The sequence below is a fragment of the Crinia signifera genome, chromosome 19 (assembly GCF_055691185.1).
Source record: "Crinia signifera chromosome 19, ASM5569118v1, whole genome shotgun sequence".
Classification (NCBI taxonomy): domain Eukaryota; kingdom Metazoa; phylum Chordata; class Amphibia; order Anura; family Myobatrachidae; genus Crinia; species Crinia signifera.
The window spans coordinates 60,756,494-60,775,917 of NC_139226.1; the positions used below are offsets into that span (position 1 = coordinate 60,756,494).

General features: G+C 45.2%; 1 protein-coding gene across 2 annotated transcripts in view; it reads left to right on the forward strand.

Annotated features, from left to right (window-relative positions):
- The window catches only part of EPS8L1 (EPS8 signaling adaptor L1), a 75,340-nt gene that overhangs the window by 14,212 nt on the left and 41,704 nt on the right, over positions 1-19,424 (forward strand). The window contains exons 1-2 of one of the 2 annotated variants that reach the window (XM_083162663.1): positions 1,848-1,962; positions 15,354-15,412. In XM_083162663.1, the coding sequence (XP_083018789.1) occupies positions 15,383-15,412 (30 nt within the window). In that variant the 5' untranslated portion in view covers positions 1,848-1,962; positions 15,354-15,382. Of the gene's footprint in view, positions 1-1,847; positions 1,963-15,353; positions 15,413-19,424 lie in introns of those variants that run through there. The other variant, XM_083162662.1, reaches the window with a different exon arrangement.

Here is a 19,424-nt window from a genome sequence, read left to right on the forward strand (position 1 = left end):
CTGAGCAAAGTCTTGCAAATGTGTGTTTCCATAGCAACATGGAAAGATGTGTACTGGTTAGTCTGCAGGTCATAACATTGTGGGATTGTGGGTAATGAAAGCAATCAGGCACATGACTCCTGAGAGGGTCAGGCCAGGATCACTCTGGTTCTGAACATGCAATGCTGATTAATGACCAGAGGCCTTGTTCAAAAATCTAGTCAAGTGTTTTGCAAAATAAAGAACAACATTATGTTCTTTTTAGGAAATTCAGGCACCACATAAATGAGTACTTTGCAAATCAATCAGGGGCATAACTCCCAGAAGCAACAGAGATACTTGCCTCTGGGTACCAAGTCCTGATGTGGAACCTGCATGTATTGCAGCACCTATGCAGTTCACAGCAGGATCCAAGTGTGACCGCCGCTCTTTCAACAGAACTCTATAATGCTCCAACTGCTGCTGCATAATCAGCTGTATCCCAGGAGCCTTGCCATGACCTGGAATAGGGGACAGGACAGGTCCCAATCCCACCATAGACCAGGGTTGCTGACTTGCAAAAAATCCTCTCCGGGAGAAGCCCGAAGAGGAATCTTTCATTACGAGTTTGGGGGCGGGGCTTAACGGTAACTTCATTAAGCCCCGCCCCATTGCGGAAAATAGCCGAAATAACTGTTCTCCATGGAGGGGTCGGGGCTAAAATGTCGATTGTGCCATTTTAGCTCCGCCCCCTCCTCTGAGACCCGCGGATTGCGGCATTTAAGGGCCCTATGCTGATAGCTAAGGATCCCTTTTTCCATGGATACCAGAATTTTGAAAATCAGCCCTGGGGAACTGGAGATATCCAACTTCAAAGCAGCAGTCCACATCCGACATGTTAATTGCACTTCCCAGTCATATTTCTCAGGTTCTCTCTAAATTAGAGTTTTTCTAAGAATATATTCCAAAAGCTGGGACTCTTCCCTTTCTGTCGACACTAGCAGCTTGTCTCTGTCATGCCCAGAACCAGAGATATCAGCCTTCCAGCAGCTGGTCCCTGCTCCAGCTCCAAACGTCTGGTGTGCAGTTTTATATTTTTGTCAATGGATTGCTCTGGCTCCTGATCTCTGATCCCCAAGTCCCTAGCACCTGCTGAAAGTTGGGACTCTAGGTTTTTATACTATTGAAGGCTAAGAAATCTATTTCCAGATAATGGCGATATCTGCAGTCAAACAAGCTGCCCTTCCACCGGAAAATGACGAATATTAAGCCCACTCCATTATCCAACCCTCCCCTGCGTATAAAACACCCCCTACCTCCCTAGAAGTCATTTACAAGGGACCCTTCATTCAGCTCAGTGCCCCCCTTCCACACATTAGTGTTCTCCCTCCCACCATCTGTGCAGTACAGGAGTAATTAGCAGAAGTTACTGCTCCAGGTCCTACATGTTGAATGAGACCCCCCCCCCCCCCTGCGTTTGCCTATGCATGCCCACACAATCACAAAACACTGGGGCATGACTTGCGGCCGCAGCATCCCCGCAAGGTGCAATTTTCCACCTTCTATCTGGATGTTCTGCTCACTAAAAAGCCCTCCATATTCACATGCAGCCTGAACTCATAACAACAATCCAGGTGACCAGCATGATCAGAGGGAGAAAATATATTTTCTTTTCTTTTATGATTGTTTTCACCGTACCCTGTAATAATCAGGTGTATGCGATAAAACAAACCCAGAGGTTGGGTGGATCGATGCTTTTCAAAAGAATGAAAACATTTGTGTAAACATCCTATCTGTACAGCAATATAGTTTAACTTGAGTAATTGTGTATGAGAAGGGTGGCATATCCAGGCCTCTGTGACAAGGCAAACTGGTTCTGCAGGGCAAACGTCAGCAATGCCTGATTCACTAGTAAGATTCCAGACTCTAGAGCAAAGAAGGAAAAAAGAAAGCTGTGTTGTCCTTGTGGGATCCGGCACTGCACTTGTCCTCCTCCTTTCCCAGGTAAATAACTCACGCTGCGGAATAATTATTAAACATATGTTTTCTTTAGCTCAGGTGCAAAACAATATTTAACAAAGTCTGTTTTGTTTCCAAACTTCCTACATGTGAAGCGATCTCACAAAGGTTAGCTCAAGGCTGTAATAAAGATCTGACGAGGAACCAGGAATGCATTGTTGTCCCCAGCCATTTAATCCATTAACTTCCCAATATGCTTCCCTACTATTCCTATAGGCATAAATGTGCATTTTGCAATATAGGATGTAACATGTATTATTGTTTTACTGAAGAAATCGTATGTTGTATGTGTAAGTTGCTTGGAATAGAGTTTCCCTGTCTGGCCAAGTGAGCCTTTCAGATCAACAAGTAGTAAAAAATGAAATAAATAATGCACAACTATGGTGCATTGTTTTAGATTGTGCGCCTACATTTTTGTGTGAAGAGGGGGGTTAGTCTCACTTATAAACTCCTGCACACTTGAAAGTAAAGTTTTCTGGGTGTTGGCAGCACATAAAATAGAAACTCAAACAACGTAGCAGCTAAACTGTGTACATGTAGCACACCTTAACCCTCAGAGGCGTTCCTGCAGGGCTACAGCCTCTCTGTGTGTTGTTGTTCTGTTCAGGACATCAGCTGCGTGGAAATCGCTCATTGTAATAAGTAGCAGCTAATGGATAATAAAGAGAGCGATGGCTGACTGGACAAAGCTAATTAGGCCTGAGGTTTCAGCCTGGAACATTCAGCGACAGTGTTGGCATAAAACGGAAGGATGTTTTTTCCCCAATACCAACATGGCATAATAGTGACTACATGAATAAAGAACCTTTCTGAGCTAGATTAATACCTACAGTGTGTGTAGAAAGTGGTTCTGCTTTTTCAGTTATTTTCCTAATGCAAATACCTGGACTAGTTTATGAACTGATGACATCCATAATTTGGTGAAAATAAAGTAGAAATGCAGAAGCTGATTATATTCACACTAGGCAAAGGTGTCCGACTGTAAATATGAAGAGGTCATTTGAACATTGGGCCTAATTCAGACTCACTCTGAAGGGGGCAAATTTTCCCTGTTCCAATATTTGCGCATGTGCAGACCCCCTGTGCGAACGTCTTTGGCGAGTATCACAGTAGCTGTAGGGGAGGGATGTGGACATTCCCATGAAAACACTGGACGTTCACAGTGCCCGACCAGTCTTTGGCGGAGTCTGAGCAGGATGTGGTGCATTCCAGTGTGAATTAATGGCACACACAGCCTTGAGATCCATTGATTTTATTTAATAACAGTTTCTTATATAGCGCAGCATATTCCGTTGCGTTTCCAAAGGAGACAGTGATACAACAAACTGGGTATTTAGTTTTACAGACAGTCAATGTAGGAGGGCCCTGCTCGCAAGCTTACAATCTAATGATTTTGGGTGATCTCATTTACCTGATTTGAATGGTTGCCCAAACGACGTTACACAGAGGCAGACAAGAGCCATTTGCTGACCGGTTTAACAGGCATGCCTGGATGTATTTACTGTGCAGGCCTGCAGGGCCACTAAGCACATGTCATGTTTATCCAATATTTAGTTTTGACCATATTTATCTCTTAATCTAATCCATTAATTAGTAATTATATTGCAAATAGCGCTTGCCTCCCTTTACAACTCCCTATGATAGTCAATGGTTTGATGTATATTAGGGAGTCACATTGTACTATCACATGTTTCTTTGAATATACCAGTGTGAATTGGCATGGTGCAATATCTGTAACAGCCCAGCCCTGGTGGTTTACGTGTCCATCCCAACCTCTATCCCTGCCCTCTGATTCCTGAGCCTAGATCAATAAATAGCACACTGTGGGGGTGGTTGTGTAGTGATCGGACAGGGACAAACCCAGCCCCATTCTGATGGTGGGGTGGTCTGTGCATTGCTCGTATTTGCGCATGTGCAGACCCCTGTACGAACACCTTCGATTAGTATCACACTTGCCGAGGTGTTTGCACGAGTAGGGGGGGGGGCAGGTGCATAACTAGATATTCATAAGTCAAAAAGCAAAATTTTGTAAGGGCCCCCTATTTAGTATGATAAATGTATGTAAAACATATCACTTAGACAGTAGAGACCACCCCCTTCAGCTCTGGGCCCCATAGCAACTGCACCCCTGGCACCTATGGTAGTTACGCCCTTGGGGGGCGGGAGAATGGGAAGGAGGGAGCAGACACCGGCCTGGAGAAGGGGAATGCCCAGCGTTTTTATGAGCAATGAAAACACTGGGCATTCCCCTGGGAACGCAGACGGGTGGTTGCCTGCTCAGGGCGGGCTGCTGATGTCACATGATGCTTATTGAATCAGGCCCCATGGGTAAAATATGAAGCCAAACCTCAGAAAATACAGTCCCCATATGCACCAAGCACGGAATGCGCTACATTCCGTGGCTTGGATGCAGTGGGTAATGCAATGATTTTAAAATCAACATTGCCCATAAGAGCCTATGGGCTTCTTTCACACTTCCCCTGCTGTGAGGTATCCAACTCTTCCATCTAATGGCCGACAGTGTTACCTGAGGGGTAGTGCTTGCTGTCAGAGGACATATAACATAGCAGACATACCTTGCCTGTATTCTCTTCTTCAGGTGTTTCACCTGTTTTCCACAGTTATTTCTTTGTGGTTGTGTTTAAATACCTCAGGTACAGTACATCAGTCCACAGAAAGTTGACCTTAGGGGTCCTGTCTGTTTTACGTACTTCAGACATGTGATGAGGGTGTAGGAAATAATTCCTTTTGTCAACCCTTCTGTCAATTTTTCCAAACGGTTTTGTGCAAACATCTCCATACTGTGGGCCGAATTTGCCAATATTTGAATCTTCCCCACCAGGAATCACTGTGTGGGGTCCAGGCACTTCTTGTCATTGTGTAAGAATTGTGTCATCATGGCCTCTGGGCAAGTATGCTGTATCCCTCTTCCACAGTCAGTTAAACCTTTGTTCAGGTCCTTAGCAGTCTCCATTAAGGTAATGAGCAGTTCTATTAGAGGTTTTACAGGATTTTCCTGATCTTGCCATGACTACAACAGTTCATCTTACTTTTTGTTTCTAACAGTGGCAATCATTCCAAGCATTTATGTTATTTTGAAGATGGGATGTTGATCATTTGCAACCAATCATATTCTGCTTATTTATTTAGCATCTTCTAGAAGACAATAGATAGAATCTGATTGGTTGGTATGGGCAACCCCCCATCTTCAATAGAAATCCCATCTCAGTAAACGGATTGTAGGAGTTCAACGCTACTGACAGTAAACATGGGCACATCAGTGTTAGGAGAAGGGCAGTATTTAACTCTGATAACTTACAGTATAACCGTGGGCTTTGGGTGCACAGAGAGGTATAAAGTAATTGACAGAAGTAGGGACCCCACTCAAAGTTTTATTTAGGTTTTTTCTTTTTGTTCTTCTCAATATAGAATTTATAGTGTTTTTTTTTTTTGCATACACTGTGTATCACTTGCGTTGGCTTATTTTACATGGATATTCATACCTCTTTCACACTGCACAAATAACTTGGGTCGATCTCGGGTTGTTGCCAGGTCCACCTGGGTCGATATGCGGTGTGAAATGGCCATGTTGAATATCTCGCGTCCGCAATTCCACCCAGGATAAAGGAAGTGTTATTCCTGGGTCGGACCCGGGTTGCTGCGCAGTGTGAATGGGTCTTCGTAGGAGGCAGCAGCATCACCTCAGTGTTGCGTCCTCCCCTGCCTGCCTCTCCGCTCCGCCCCGGGATGACATCAGTGACCAGTCAATAAGCCGGGTCGATGTGAGCGGCAAACAGCGCAAATGCGGGGTCGCTCCCGGGACGGACTTGTGTCCAAATTGCAGATTTATCCCGGCATTTGTATAATTTTGTGTATATGTATATTTATAGAATGTGTGTATGTAGATATATATATATATATATATATATATATATGTGTATATAATTGTAGTATGCAAAATAGTTCTGCCTGGAAGTGCACTTTTTGCCACAATATAACAGTAAAGAAAGTAAACCATGATTAAGCACATAAATATCTACGGGAAGCACATTTACTATAGTGCCTACTTTTGAAAACTAGTTTCAGGGAGATTATAGTTGTAAGTAGAATTTTACACAGCACTACATTGAGGGGGCATGTCATGCTCCACCCAAAGGGTGTGTCTAGTTCCATATATGAAGAGATTGTGAAAAGATATTGTGAACGTGGCACCTAGAAGCTTGGGTGTGTACTGCTACATTGAGAGGATTCATTTAAAATTACTTATAACCAAATGTAGATGAGCCCCAGAGCAGTTAGTGAGAGATACTATATTTGGTAAAGTGCTGGGAAATGGTGCTGATGATTTAATGTAAATTGTATCTACAATATCTCACATTCCTTTTTTCCCCAAAAATGTAACGGTGTAATGTGGGCTAGGTGAAATGAGGGAGATTGTTAGACTGATGAGGGAGAGAGGGAGATTGCTGCTATTTCTGGGAGTCTCCTGCAGAATGCAGGAGGGCAGGCGACTATGCTATAGTCTGGTTTGTTTACAGAGTTTAATAATAGCGTGAAAATAATCAAGAATACAATCAGTACAATAAGCAGTGCAGCAACTGTGTTTTTGTAAGGGCTACGAATCATTAACAGTTTATCACTGTAGCATAAACTGCTTCCTATGAGAAGGTAAAACATACATACATTAACTCCTGTGCTGCCATGTTCCGTCTGTTGGGACTCATAGTGAGTTGGATGTATACCGTACCTGTTTGTGGTGCTTATTTTATGTGTTTGCGCACAAGGTTGGGTGATGACGTAGGGTTTCGGATGCATGTCAATCACATCTCTACTTTTGTGTACGGTACAGATGGAGCGCCTGTCAGCCATCCCGCCAGCTCGCCATGGCGATGTTTCTGGCATAGCTGGCGAAAGGCAGGGACGTGTCCCACTTGCTGGGCGGCAGGGAGATGGGACAGGGTGCTTCCCTGCCCGTCTCCGCTTCAGGGAGATGAGCAGGGAGCGGGGAGACAGCGGGCAGAGAGCAGGGAGACTGGGACAGGGCTGCACAGGGCTTCCGGGAATGGGGCGCACGCACATGCTCCCTTCCTGGTGCGAGGTGGTGGATGGCAATGGCTTCGCCAGGAGCTGCTCTAGAGAGAGCGGCTCCGTCTGTACATACCTGTTGTATTTTTTGCACAAAGGATCAGACGATGTGCATTGATTGTTATTCTGAATGTCCAAAGATGCCCACAGTTATGTGGGCAGTGCAACACAAACCAGCATACCAACTACATACCCTCCAACATCTGAAGGGCAGAAATCAGTTCACATTCAGAAAGGTGGCTTGGCCTCGTGGAAATGGGGTGTGGCATCACAAAAAGGGGCGTGGTATTACACATTATACCACACATCGTAATGCCCACATTTTAGTAAACGCTGTAATGCCAATTACACATAAGGCCGCACACCGTAATGCCCATTACACATTGTGCCACACATTATGATGCCCATTACATGCTATATAACAAACCATAATGCCCATTACATATTTGACACATAAATGCTGCTTACCTACATGCTCATTGCTAGGGGGGTTCTTTCTTGATGCCAGGGGCTTCATCATGCTCAATGCCAAGGGCTTCATGTTTGATGCCAAGGGGGCTTCATGCTCGTTGACAAGTGCATTGCTTATTGCCAAGGGGGAGTTAAATGCTCATTGCAAAGGGGGAGAAAATGCTGGTTGCCAAGGGGGAGTTAAATGCTCATTGCAAAGGGGGTGGGGGATTGCTCCTTGCCAAGGGGGCGGGGGGGGGCTGCGTGTTGTCAAGGGGGAGGAGATTGCTCGTTGCCAAGGTAGAGCCGCTGGACGCACACAATTGAAAGAAATGACAGCTGGGCAGAGAGTGCTGTCTGTGCGCTGCCCGGCTGTATAGTCAAAGCAGTGTCAGCAGCCTGGTCCGTTGCTATTTTCAATTCTCCCACTGGACGGCCAAGAGCCAATAGGAGCTTGCGGTCCGGCAGCCAATCATGAGCAGCTGCCGGACCGCGAGCTCCTATTGGCTCGCGTCCGTCCAGACTAGGGAGAATTTATAACAGGGACGGACCAGGCTGCTGCCGCTGCTTTGACTATATGGCAGAAACTAGATCCAGCCGGGTAGCGCTAGTGCACAGACAGCTCCCTCTGCCCGGCTGTTTAATAAACGGTACATTCGGTACAGATTTAATTTGCCGGCACAGACCATTACAAAACGGTACTGTACCAGCAAATTCGGTACTGTTGGAGGCTATGCAACTAACATACAGTACACCTTGTTTTCGGGTGAGGATCATGGGGGTGCGTAGGTCTATCCCAAACGCAGACATTAAAAAAGGTTGACACATGAAAAGCTCAACATTAGTTTTTCACTATTTTTGGTGTCCATGTCTACACCTGGGACCTGTACCTGACATAGCTCTCTTCACTCGCTATGTTTCATGCCAGGTGCCTCACTCCGCTACCACTGCCGTCAGCTCACTTTACCACTCGTAAATGCGCAAAAATAATGTCAACATTTTATTTTGTCAACTTTTCTTTTGTCTAACATGACCTTGTGCATGTCGACCATATGGTCCACCGATTGACTGTCGACTTAACACCTATCCTAATCCTATCATCCAAATCCTTTTTTCTGTGCATACGATACAAATGCAAGTATGGCTTATTGGGGTATTATGGCTTGAAAGGTCAATTCCAGACTCGGGATCCTGGGATTTTGCAAATGCAAAATTTTTGCCAAATGGATGAAACCATGTGCACTTCAGGTGTGTTCAAACTGAAATCTAAAGCTGTGTACACACCGGGGCGATAGGGGCTGAAATCGATGGAAATATGGTCGCAGGTGACCATATTGCCAGTGATGGGAGTGTGCCCCCGTTTTCAGCCCCATTCTAATCGCTGGTCGTAGGAGCTTGCTCCTGCGACCAGCTGATTACCTCTGCGGCACCTCTGAGCAATATATCTCCCCCCGTGTGTACGGGGCTTAAATTGCATAAGTTGCTCAGAAAATGCTCCTTGTGTAGGGCCCATAACTGTTGTTACATCTGCCCCACCTGCAGTGCAGCATAGTTTTGTCCATTTGAGAAAGATTTTGCATTTGCTTTAAGTCTAAGGGCAGTATTCAATGAAAAAAATTTGTCGTGCATGGCGAGAGATTTTTTTTTTCTCGCCATGCACTCGCCCTCTTCCGGAGGGCTCGCTGCCACTCCTGCTCCCTCTATTCAATGTGGTTAAGACTCGCCGCCACTTAACCCCAGTCGACATCAGGGAGCTGGCAGGGAGCTGGGGGATGGTGGCAGCCAGGGAGATTAAAGTCTCCCTGGCTGCCCCAGAACATATGTGGAGGGGAGGTGGGCTCCCCGGGACCCAGGCAGCACAAGCGGCACAAGGCGTCACCTATAGCCAGCGGGGGACCCAGTATTCACTGCACCCGATCATGCATATGTAATGATCGGATGCAGTGAATATATGAATATCTAATGAGCGGCTCGAGAGCTATGGCCCCCTGCTGGCTGCTCTGTGTAAAAAAAAAAAAATTAAAAATATATATATTTTTTTAAATTAAATATATATTCATGTGCTATAAGCACATGAATAAAAATAACATGCCCCTTCACAGAAAAAAAATCCTGATTTTTTTACACCAAAATTTAAAAAAAAACCTTTTAGTTTAAAAGTTCACATTCCAGCTCTCCATAAAAAGATGGAGAATTGCTACACGGAGAGAGACGGCGAAAATCACTTAGAAAGACAGCGAATATTTCACATAGAATAGGGTTGCTCGCTTTTGGAGAGCAAAATGCTCCGTCCAAGGCGAAAAAAGCACAAATTTGCCATAAAACAGGGCAAATTTTTCTCATTGAATACTGCCCTAAATCAGTGAGTGTGCAGTCTGCTGTGGGCGGGAGGCTATTTAAGCAGCAGCCTGGCACAGCCACCTGACAACAGTGAGCAGGGCAGCCGAGAGGAATGCCGGGCCCAGATAAAAAATTTGGGGCATGGCCTAAGTGTGGGAGGTGTGGGCACCTCCCGCACTTAGGCCACTCCCCCAAAATGTTTAGAGGAGGGTGAAAGAAAACTCTAAAAACTGTAATATCAGCAGCAGCACACACCTACAGCATGTGATGTGCTGACAACAGGCTCCGCATGACCTCTCACGCTGTCAGTGAGACACTCATGCTGAGTCTTCTGTCAGCACAGCACATGCTGTAGAAGTGTGTGCTGCTGTTGCTGAGGAGGGGGAAGGGAGGCATCAGACCAGGGCCCCTGCGGGGCCCCTCCAGTAAGCCTGGGCCCGGATAATTAGTACCCGCTCCCCCCCCCCTCTCGGCTGCCCTGACATTGAGTAGCGCACACTGTCACAGTATGAGCAGCTTCTGCCGCCTGACTGGCTGCTTTAAGTCATACCACTTAAGAGGAGGACCACCATGATCAGGGCCGCCAAGAGGTATCCCGGGCCCCGGTAAAATTTTGGTGGCGTGGCCTAATCCGGACCTCTCACTCTGTCAGTGAGACACTAATGCTGAGCCTGCTGTTAGCACAGCACATGCTGCAGGTGCCCGGAATGGACAGAGGGTGAAGGGGGGGGTTGGACCAGGCCCCTGCCGGGCCCCTCCAGCAAGCCCAGGCGTGGGTAATTAGTACCCACCCCCCTCTCTGTGGGCCTGACCATGATGGGAGTTGGACTTCGGGAGGGATGGGAATCACTTTTGAGGAAAATGCTGTCAATTAAATGGTTACAGTAGCGTAGGCAGAATTTAAAGTGACAATTTCCCCGCATTGCATATTTCATTCAGACATGTAGGCTTGCAAAAGCAATAGCCTATACTTGCCTGGAACATTTGGTGTTATGCACTTATATGCACATACGTGACATGACTGGTTTACAGATGCACAGTAAAACTGAACGATCATACTTTCTGTTTCACTTTGCATACCTCCCAACTGTCCTGTTTGTCCCGGGGCCGGAAGTTTACTGCAGTGGGGGTAGGGGTGGGGGGGAGACGCAGAAGGCGAAAAATGGGGGCGTGACCCTGATGGTGCTCTCATTTGCATAGGTCTGGGCATCCCTCTTCTACAGCTCAAGAAGTTGGAAGGTACGACTGTCAAAAAAGAATTGTTAACGCATTATTAACGATATGGAGTGTAAACACTGGGTCAATATTGTAAACAATATTGCTCAGAAAGCCCTTTCTTGGTGACTGTGCACAATATCACCTACTGTGTATGGGGTTTAAGATTATAGTCGATAGACAATTCAGCAGTAATTGTGCATACCTCCCAACATTGGCTGAATCCTAAGAGGGACACTGTGCGCATCAAAGGTATGAGTCTGGAATTGTGGGGGTGTGACCTAGCATCAAGGGGGTGTGGCCTGTACACGTTACGCTCTACAAGGGCACGCGCCGTTTTTGACACTGTAGGAGCATGACCAGCTGCTCTCTGAGCTGCTGGCCATGCCACCAGCCCCTCTGACTGCAGGAATAGACGGTGTCAGGGGGGACTCTCAAATGCCCCCTGCAGGACACTGCCGGCCCCAGGTGGGACGCGGGAAAGTCCCAAAAAAGCAGGACAGTTGGGAGGTATGAATTGTGTTGTTGGTTTTTAGATTTCAGTTCCAAGAGGTAGTTGCCTCGCTGTCTGTCTGCTTGAGCTTCCCTAGATAGGCCTAAGTATGAGATTATCAGCTGACCAGGAAGTGTTAAGAGCACAAGTGTGCAATCATTCATATAACAATATGCTCTTATAGCGCAACACTTGAATGTCAAACTCTGTCACTTGTGATTTCTGTAGTCATGTTTACAGAGCTTACTGTAAATGTAACAGAGCCAGCACACCCCATTTCCATAACCTTATTGACATCACAACTAACATTTATATGAGATAGCCTGAATTGTACAGAGCTTGACTTTTCAAAGTTTAATATTTTAGTTATGCTTAAAATTGTAACCAGCACTCAGATATCGGTTTTACTATATTATCCCCTCGCGCCAAGTGAATTTGTCAAAAAATCATATATTATTGACCTGTAATATTTACCTTATACAGGAAATAGGATCTTTTTTTTATACAACATTTTGTATTTGAATTTATGTAAAAATGTGAGCGACGCTGGTATTTTTATTGGATATTTTTAGCTGCCACTTAAAGGGTTAAGCATGCAACAAGATACAACATTAACCCCTTCAGTGGCAAGCCCGAGAATTTTCCGGGCTGTGCCTCAGTGCCCAGTCTGGCAAGCCCGGAACATTCTCGGGATTGCCACTGTTTGGAGCCGGGTAGCTCTGCTGAGTTCACTCACTGTTCTCAGGCAGTTTCACGCTGCCCGGGTCCCTCCCCTCTGCGGCGCCGCCTCTGCCCTCCTCCCCCCCCCCTCCCCTCCGGGTTTCTTATTGAAGTCCCTGGCGCCGGCATATGACAAGCTGGCTGCCGGGGACAGGTACACGGCGCGGGGGGCGCAGGTCCGGGCAGCCGCTGATTGACAGTGCAGCGGCGCTGCCCGGACCCAGGGAGGTAGTGGTGGGTTCTTTTTTTAAGGGATCGCTCCCCATAAAAAACTCGCCCAGTGGGGAGCGCTCCCCAAAAAAAACCCACCACTGAAGGGGTTAAATATATGATCAAACTATTCCGCTAAAAAGAGTAATACGTTTTTTTCTTGTATTTTTTACTTTGTTAATGAAACCGTGTGCAGCTACTTTGAGCATGTACTGTAAGTAGCTCATACTTGCCGACTTTTGTGTAGACCCGATTAGCATGTCAGGGGGGTGGGGCGGGACAGATGTCATCAAGCCCCGCCCCCATGATCGTCAAACAATGCAATTCCTGTGTCAGCGAATTGGGGGAGGGGCTAAAATGACGCGAAATTACGTGATTCGTGTCATTTTAGCCCCGCCCCTTGCCGCGGACCCACGAAAACCGGCATTTTGTGCAGCAATGAAGGGGGACTGCCAGGGCATTGCGGGAAGATTGCCCACCTTCCCGGGAGGGGGACCTGATTTTCGGGAGCCTCCCGGCAATTCCGGGAGGGTAGGCAAGTCTGAAGTAGCTCCATCTTTTTTTGTTTGTTATTTTTTTAATTACAAAAATCATTTTATTACTTTTGCCTTCTGGTGGAAACACAGCACATACTCAAACTGGTTACCTATGCAATACAGATGACTTCTGGGCTTTCATAATAATGATTATAGATAATGTATATTTTCCCTGCTACTCTATACATGGGCCCCAATGGTTGAATATAGATATCCTCAGCATGAAAGGATGTTGTTGTGTGAGGCCTGCACGCTGGCAGTGAAACCTCTGTTTAACCTGCCTCGCCATGCACTGTTGCTTTCCTATAATAAGGCTGGATCTGGTTTTACATGCGATCCAGTACGACAGAATAAGAAAACAGAAAGTGGTGCCATCTGGAATATCTTGGTGTATGTATCCCCTCTCCTCCCTGGATTCTTCCAGGACCCGCGGCAGAATGGGCATTTAGTTTCAGCTCTGTAGGTGAGCAGACACATTTCTCCTCTGACTTTGCCTGTTCTTGAAATATATATTATGTTAAATAAATTAAAGGAACACTGCAATCGAAACATGTCACATGCAATGATGCAGTGCAGAAATGATGGGCACTTTCTGAGCCATAACTGTGTGGCTGCCCCTTCTCACCAAGTCTTTGGTACATCCCTGTCCCGAGGGAACAAATTCTTCTTTATTATTGTTACTAATTGTCTTTATAAAATACACTCATTTTATTTGTAAATGCTCATTTTTGATAACTTATTACTTCCATGCAAGAATTGCATCTACCAGGCACAAGTACAGGATTATATAATGTTGTAGATAATTAATGCTGAAAGTTTTGGACATTTTCATGGACAAATATTTTCATGATAAAATCTGGGGCTGTCCCCACCATACTTACCTACTTTCTGGCTGACCTTTCTTTGAGAGGGCAGCCAGCGGGGGGGTGAAAAGAGGTGAGGTGGAACCGCATGAGTGGCAACATGTTTGGGGGCGTGGCCAGAGCGATTGTGCCATTTTAGCCACGCCCCTGATGTGCAATGGCATTTGTTACAATTAATGCTCAGCTTCGTCAACCACGGCATTGCATAATAACCTGAATCAGGAAGTAGGCTTGACCCTTTGAGTCAACAAGTGGGAAAACAGTGCTAAACAAACGTTAAAAAAGATTGTTTTCACAATAATATTTTTTAATAATAAAAACTTTAGCACCGATTAAAACAATAATATTGCACATCCAGTACATTTGTCTATTATTGCATGAAGACAATGGTGGAGACAGTCTGTTCCTCTTATGCCTATAGGACCTGAAACATTGTTCCTTATATGCTGTATAGAAAATATAAACAATATATTACCAGCTCTTTGTGAAGTTGTGGTTTTGACCAGCTGGCTGCAATCTCCAGGTGTGTGGCGAGGTTTTTAGCTTTTGAGCATTAGAGCTGGCTGATACCCACTGCCGAGAGAGTGCTGGTGGCCACTGCATCCAGATCTTTGTAGGAATGTAGTATTGACCAGCTGACTACAATCTCCAAATGTATAGCGTGGTGTTATATTATTAAGAAAAGGAGCTGGCTGGTATCCACTTGCCGAGAGAGTGCTGGTGACCACAATATCCTGATGGTAGATGGCAAAGCCCAAGGCTGGTTCAGATGGCAATTCTCCAACAATTTAAGTGTTCAATGGTGGACGCTGCTTATTATTATTATTATTACTATGTTAGGAGGTATAGGGACACTTCACTACTATTATTAATACGTGAGGGGGAAGTACAGGGGCTCCTCACAGACTAAAGGTGGACATTTTGTGGATCAAAGTAATATTAAGTAGGATGCAGTTTATCAATTCACCAATGACACCACTAGCTAAAATAACCTAGGATTTTGCACAGGGACGTGTATCGACCCAGATTTTTTGCTAGTGGAAACGCGTCCCCAGGTCTCGGGTCCAGGGGCAGTGGTTATGGGTAACCCACCCCGACCCCGCCTCCCAATGGCGTCACCCGCCCGGCATTATGCCGGGTCGGGGTGCTAGTGGGAAAGGGTTTGCAAGACGGGTCGCACCCGGGTACAAAATCCCAGGTGCGACCTGGCTTGTATAGTGGAAAAGGGTATAAGACACAAGGCATTTACCCCTGGTAGCTGCATTCTCAACCCAATGCAGCTACCAGGTGGCCCTTCCCTCAGTATCATGTTAAATGAACGGATAGACTGCAATTTCATGAACTTTGGTCTTGCAAACAAAATGGCTGCCTTCACTGGGCATAGTAGACAATGGCTACACCTTAACTGAAGCTGCAAAAAAATGATTTTATGTTAATCAATATGTTTTTTCTTTTGCTGCACAGAACAAAGGAAGAGATATTCAAATGTCATCATGGCGGATGTGTCACAATACCAAGTTAATGTAAGTATTTTGTCCTTACTAAATCACTGGGGAAGAATGTATGCAATGTAATCCTTCCATGTATTGCAGAGACACCTATTGTTACTGACAAATAGAGTCACATGCATGTCTATGATCTGGTCTTAAAGAAATGCATTGCCAGCTATGCTGTTATTATAGGGTTTGATCACTGAATGTGACTTCTGACAGGATCATCAAATATCTATGACTGTAAACCAGTTATTATCACAATATGCAGTCCTTCTAATGTTCAGGTTTGTGAAACTTCCAGGTACTGTAATTCAAGTTTTTCTGTGGCTTAAATCAAGAGTAAAGTAGAAAACAACACGCTTGACATGCTTGTTACTGGCAACCTTACCTTGTTAAAGTGCTGACATTCACACTGTCCTGATTTATAGCATTCTAAAATTAGGAATTTGTCTGTAAACTGTTTTATTTGATGGTGTGTTATTTATTTATTAATATTAGCAGTTTCTTATATAGCGCACACATGTTCCGCAGCGCTTTACAGAGAATATTTGAACATTCACATCAGTCCCTGCCCCAGTGGAGCTTACAATCTATATTTCCTACCACATGTACACGCACACACATTCATTCTAGGTTTAATTTGTTGGGGGCCAATTAGCTTACCAGTATATTTTTGGATTGTGGGAGGAAACCGGAGTACCCGGAGGAAACCCACGCAAGCACGGGGAGAATATACAAACTCCGCACAGTTAGGGCCATGTTGGGAATTAAACCCGTGACCTCAGTGCTGTGAGGCAGTAATGCTAACCATTACACCATCCACTCCTTGGGCCTAATTTAGCATGGATTGCTAGTTAATGTAAATGCTGTGGACATAATCGCACATGGGCAAACCCAGAACATCGGGGAAGGGTCCGAAAGGAACGAGTCTGAATCAACACTGAATATGACCCAGTGAAGCAGTAAATTTCTTCTTAAGGTGCCCATACATGGTGCGTTTTGCCCATGCGATGCGCGCTCCCACGCACATCAGATCGCAGTATGTGCAGCCCGTACCTTTCATACTGGATTGCATCACATCTAGTACACAAATTACACTGCTGTAGCACATTGCATGCTTTTTGTATAGTGATGCGATACAATCTAGTATAAAAAGTACAGAGCTCATGGCTTGGTGTATGGGCACCTTTACCCATACTCTCTACTTTTGTGATCTATTGTTTGATCATACCTGCCTACATTTTATAACTCCTCTCCGGAGAAGCCTGAAGAGGAGTGAAAGGGAGGCGGGACGAGGCTACGGTTCGGGGGCAGGATGAGGCTGACATCACCAAGCCCCACCCCCATGACAGTCAGCTGCATTAATTTGTGTAATTTCAACCCCGCCCCCTCCCTGCAGACCTGTGACATTCGGGATTTTACACAGCGGGGAAGGGGGGAGCTGTGGCAGTGATGCGGGAGACTTGCCCACCTTCCGAGGGGGGCGGGAGGGGGACCCAATTTGCGGGACCCTCCCGGCCATTCCGAGAGGGTAGACAAGTATGTGTTAGAGGTCAGAGAGGAGATTCATGGTGTGTGGCAATTTGTGTCCTCACACAATGGGTTAACTTTTCTAAAGTTTCTGGTTCTTATGTTTCCCATAGCAACCTATAGTATTCTAACTATAATTTCTCTATTGCTTTCTTGAAAAAAAGATGTTTTATAAGCTTTAGTAGCTGTACCCCAATGAGAGGTGGGAGAAAATTAAGCTATTCACCACTGAACGCCTGTTCCACCCACTTCTTTACCAGTATTCTGGAAGGAGCACTCCTCCTCCATGGAACTACTGTGGGCCAGTATTTCCGAAGAAATGCTGTTAGTCATACAATGAAATCCTTACTGGATGTACATGTTGAAAAAAAGGACTCCAAATTACAGCCATACTATTTAATTTAAATTGCTACTCATCAGTGTAAGGGCGAGATGTATCAAATGGAAAATGCGGTAAAACCCCGGTTTTACCGCATTTTCCAATGTATCAAAAATGATACCGCACTGAAGGGTATCGCCACCTTTGGGTGGAGATACCCTATAGAAGCCTATGGGCTTCTTTTCGACGCCCGCCGACGCTGACGCAAACCCGCCGCCTCGCCGACCCCCCCTCTGGCTTACCTTCCTGAAGGGTCCTCCTGGACCCCGGAAGGTAAGCCCTGCCTCCCCCTAGTGAAGCAGTCGGATATCCTTCCGGCTGCAGGGGGGAGGAGGAAGCGCCGGGAACAGCATGCATAGCTGTCCCCGGCGTGAGGGGAGAGCGTGGCGGCAGGGAGGTGACGGAGACCCCCCCGCACACCAGTGTACAGGCATCGCGGCGGGGGGCGGCGATGTATTTTAATACATCCTGCCCTAAGTGAGGACTATTTTTAATTATAGAGACCAAAGGAGTAAGTCACTCAGGCTAGTAAAGGTCCAATAAAATCAGCTGTGGAGTTTACAAAAGTAACATCCTAATTTGCAGTGTTAGTGGATTTATTTTCCCTTATAACCACTGGGTTTTATTGTATCTGCGGATTCATGTCAGTGTTGAGTAGAGATGGGTCGTACGAAGCAGATCTTTTGGACGGATCCCTTAAAAGAGTGAGTGAGCCGCCGATCCCAAAAAAGGTGACCCATCATTCTTTTACTTTCAGCTTCCCGGTTTTTGTGGACCATCCACCCGCCCGATGGCTGTGTTGCAAGTCAAGTACAGGGGAAATCTCGCAAGAGCTACCAACCTCTAGCGAGATTTCCCCTGTATCAGACTCCCTGCACAGCCGTTGGACCACACATACCGGCGATCTGTAAACTACGGTAGCCGTCTCGTCCCAGGTTTATGGTAATAAAACAAATTATGCTTCATTATCATCAAATTACCCCATTTTTTCAAAGCAAGACGATGATCCATCTAAAAGATCTGGATCTTTTCACAGATTGATCACTTGATCCCAGCTCTTTTTAGTGACCCGTTTTGCCTATCTATAGTGTTGAGTGTCAGTGTTAGGAACGCTAATAATTAAAACTTGTAATTGTATTGGGGAGTTGTTATTGATTTGTCAAACTAGTGTGACAGACACATAAGAAAATGTTAATGTAAGTATATTGGTATGGGATCTTTTATCTGGAAACTAATTAAGGTATATAGGAAATAATTGCTGTTGGTGGATGGAATTCATGCCTGTGGGGAGTGCTGTTAATTTGGCCAAACACCTAAAGATTTATTGTCTGATCTGGCTGGTTGGAACAAAAACTTATGGGAGCAAATGACAGTTGACCATTTGCTTCGAAATGTTGGAAAACTGACAAAAATGGTCATTAATTTTCAAACCAACCAGATTGGACAATAAGGGGGAAATTTACGAAAGGAAATTCCGAAAAAATAGGTGTATTTGTATTCAGAAATACACTTATTTTTGACATTTACTATCCCGAAAATACGGCAATTCGTATTCATATTGATAGCACATCAATACGACTACGAATTGCCATATTTTCGGGATAGTAAATGTAAAAAATAAGTGTATTTCTGGATACAAATACACCTATTTTTTTACAAATTTCCTTTAGTAAATTTCCCCCTAAATCTTTAGGTTTATGGCCAGCTTGAAACAACTGAATCTGGGAAATGTTGGTAAAGCTGATATAGTTAACAATGTCGGCAGTGCCACTGATCATACTAGATAGTGTGTACACATTGAACGAAATCGGTTTTCTGGGAGCATTTCATTGACATGTATTTGTACTTGCTTATTATTATTATCATTTTATTTTATAAGGTGCCACAAGTGTTTTGCAGCGCCATACAAAGGAACAATACAGGGAGACAAAACTTGGCATCACATTCAATAAATAACAAAAATAGAGTACAAATAAAGAGCGCCACAGTTCAATACACATTACAGCTTAAATATAAGTAGTGAGGACTCAATTAACATACAACTAGAGGCTTGAGGCCAATGATGGAGATGAGTATGCGGACAAAGATGGTCACTGAGTGTTTAAGTATGGGTAAGTTGTGAGTGAAATGTGA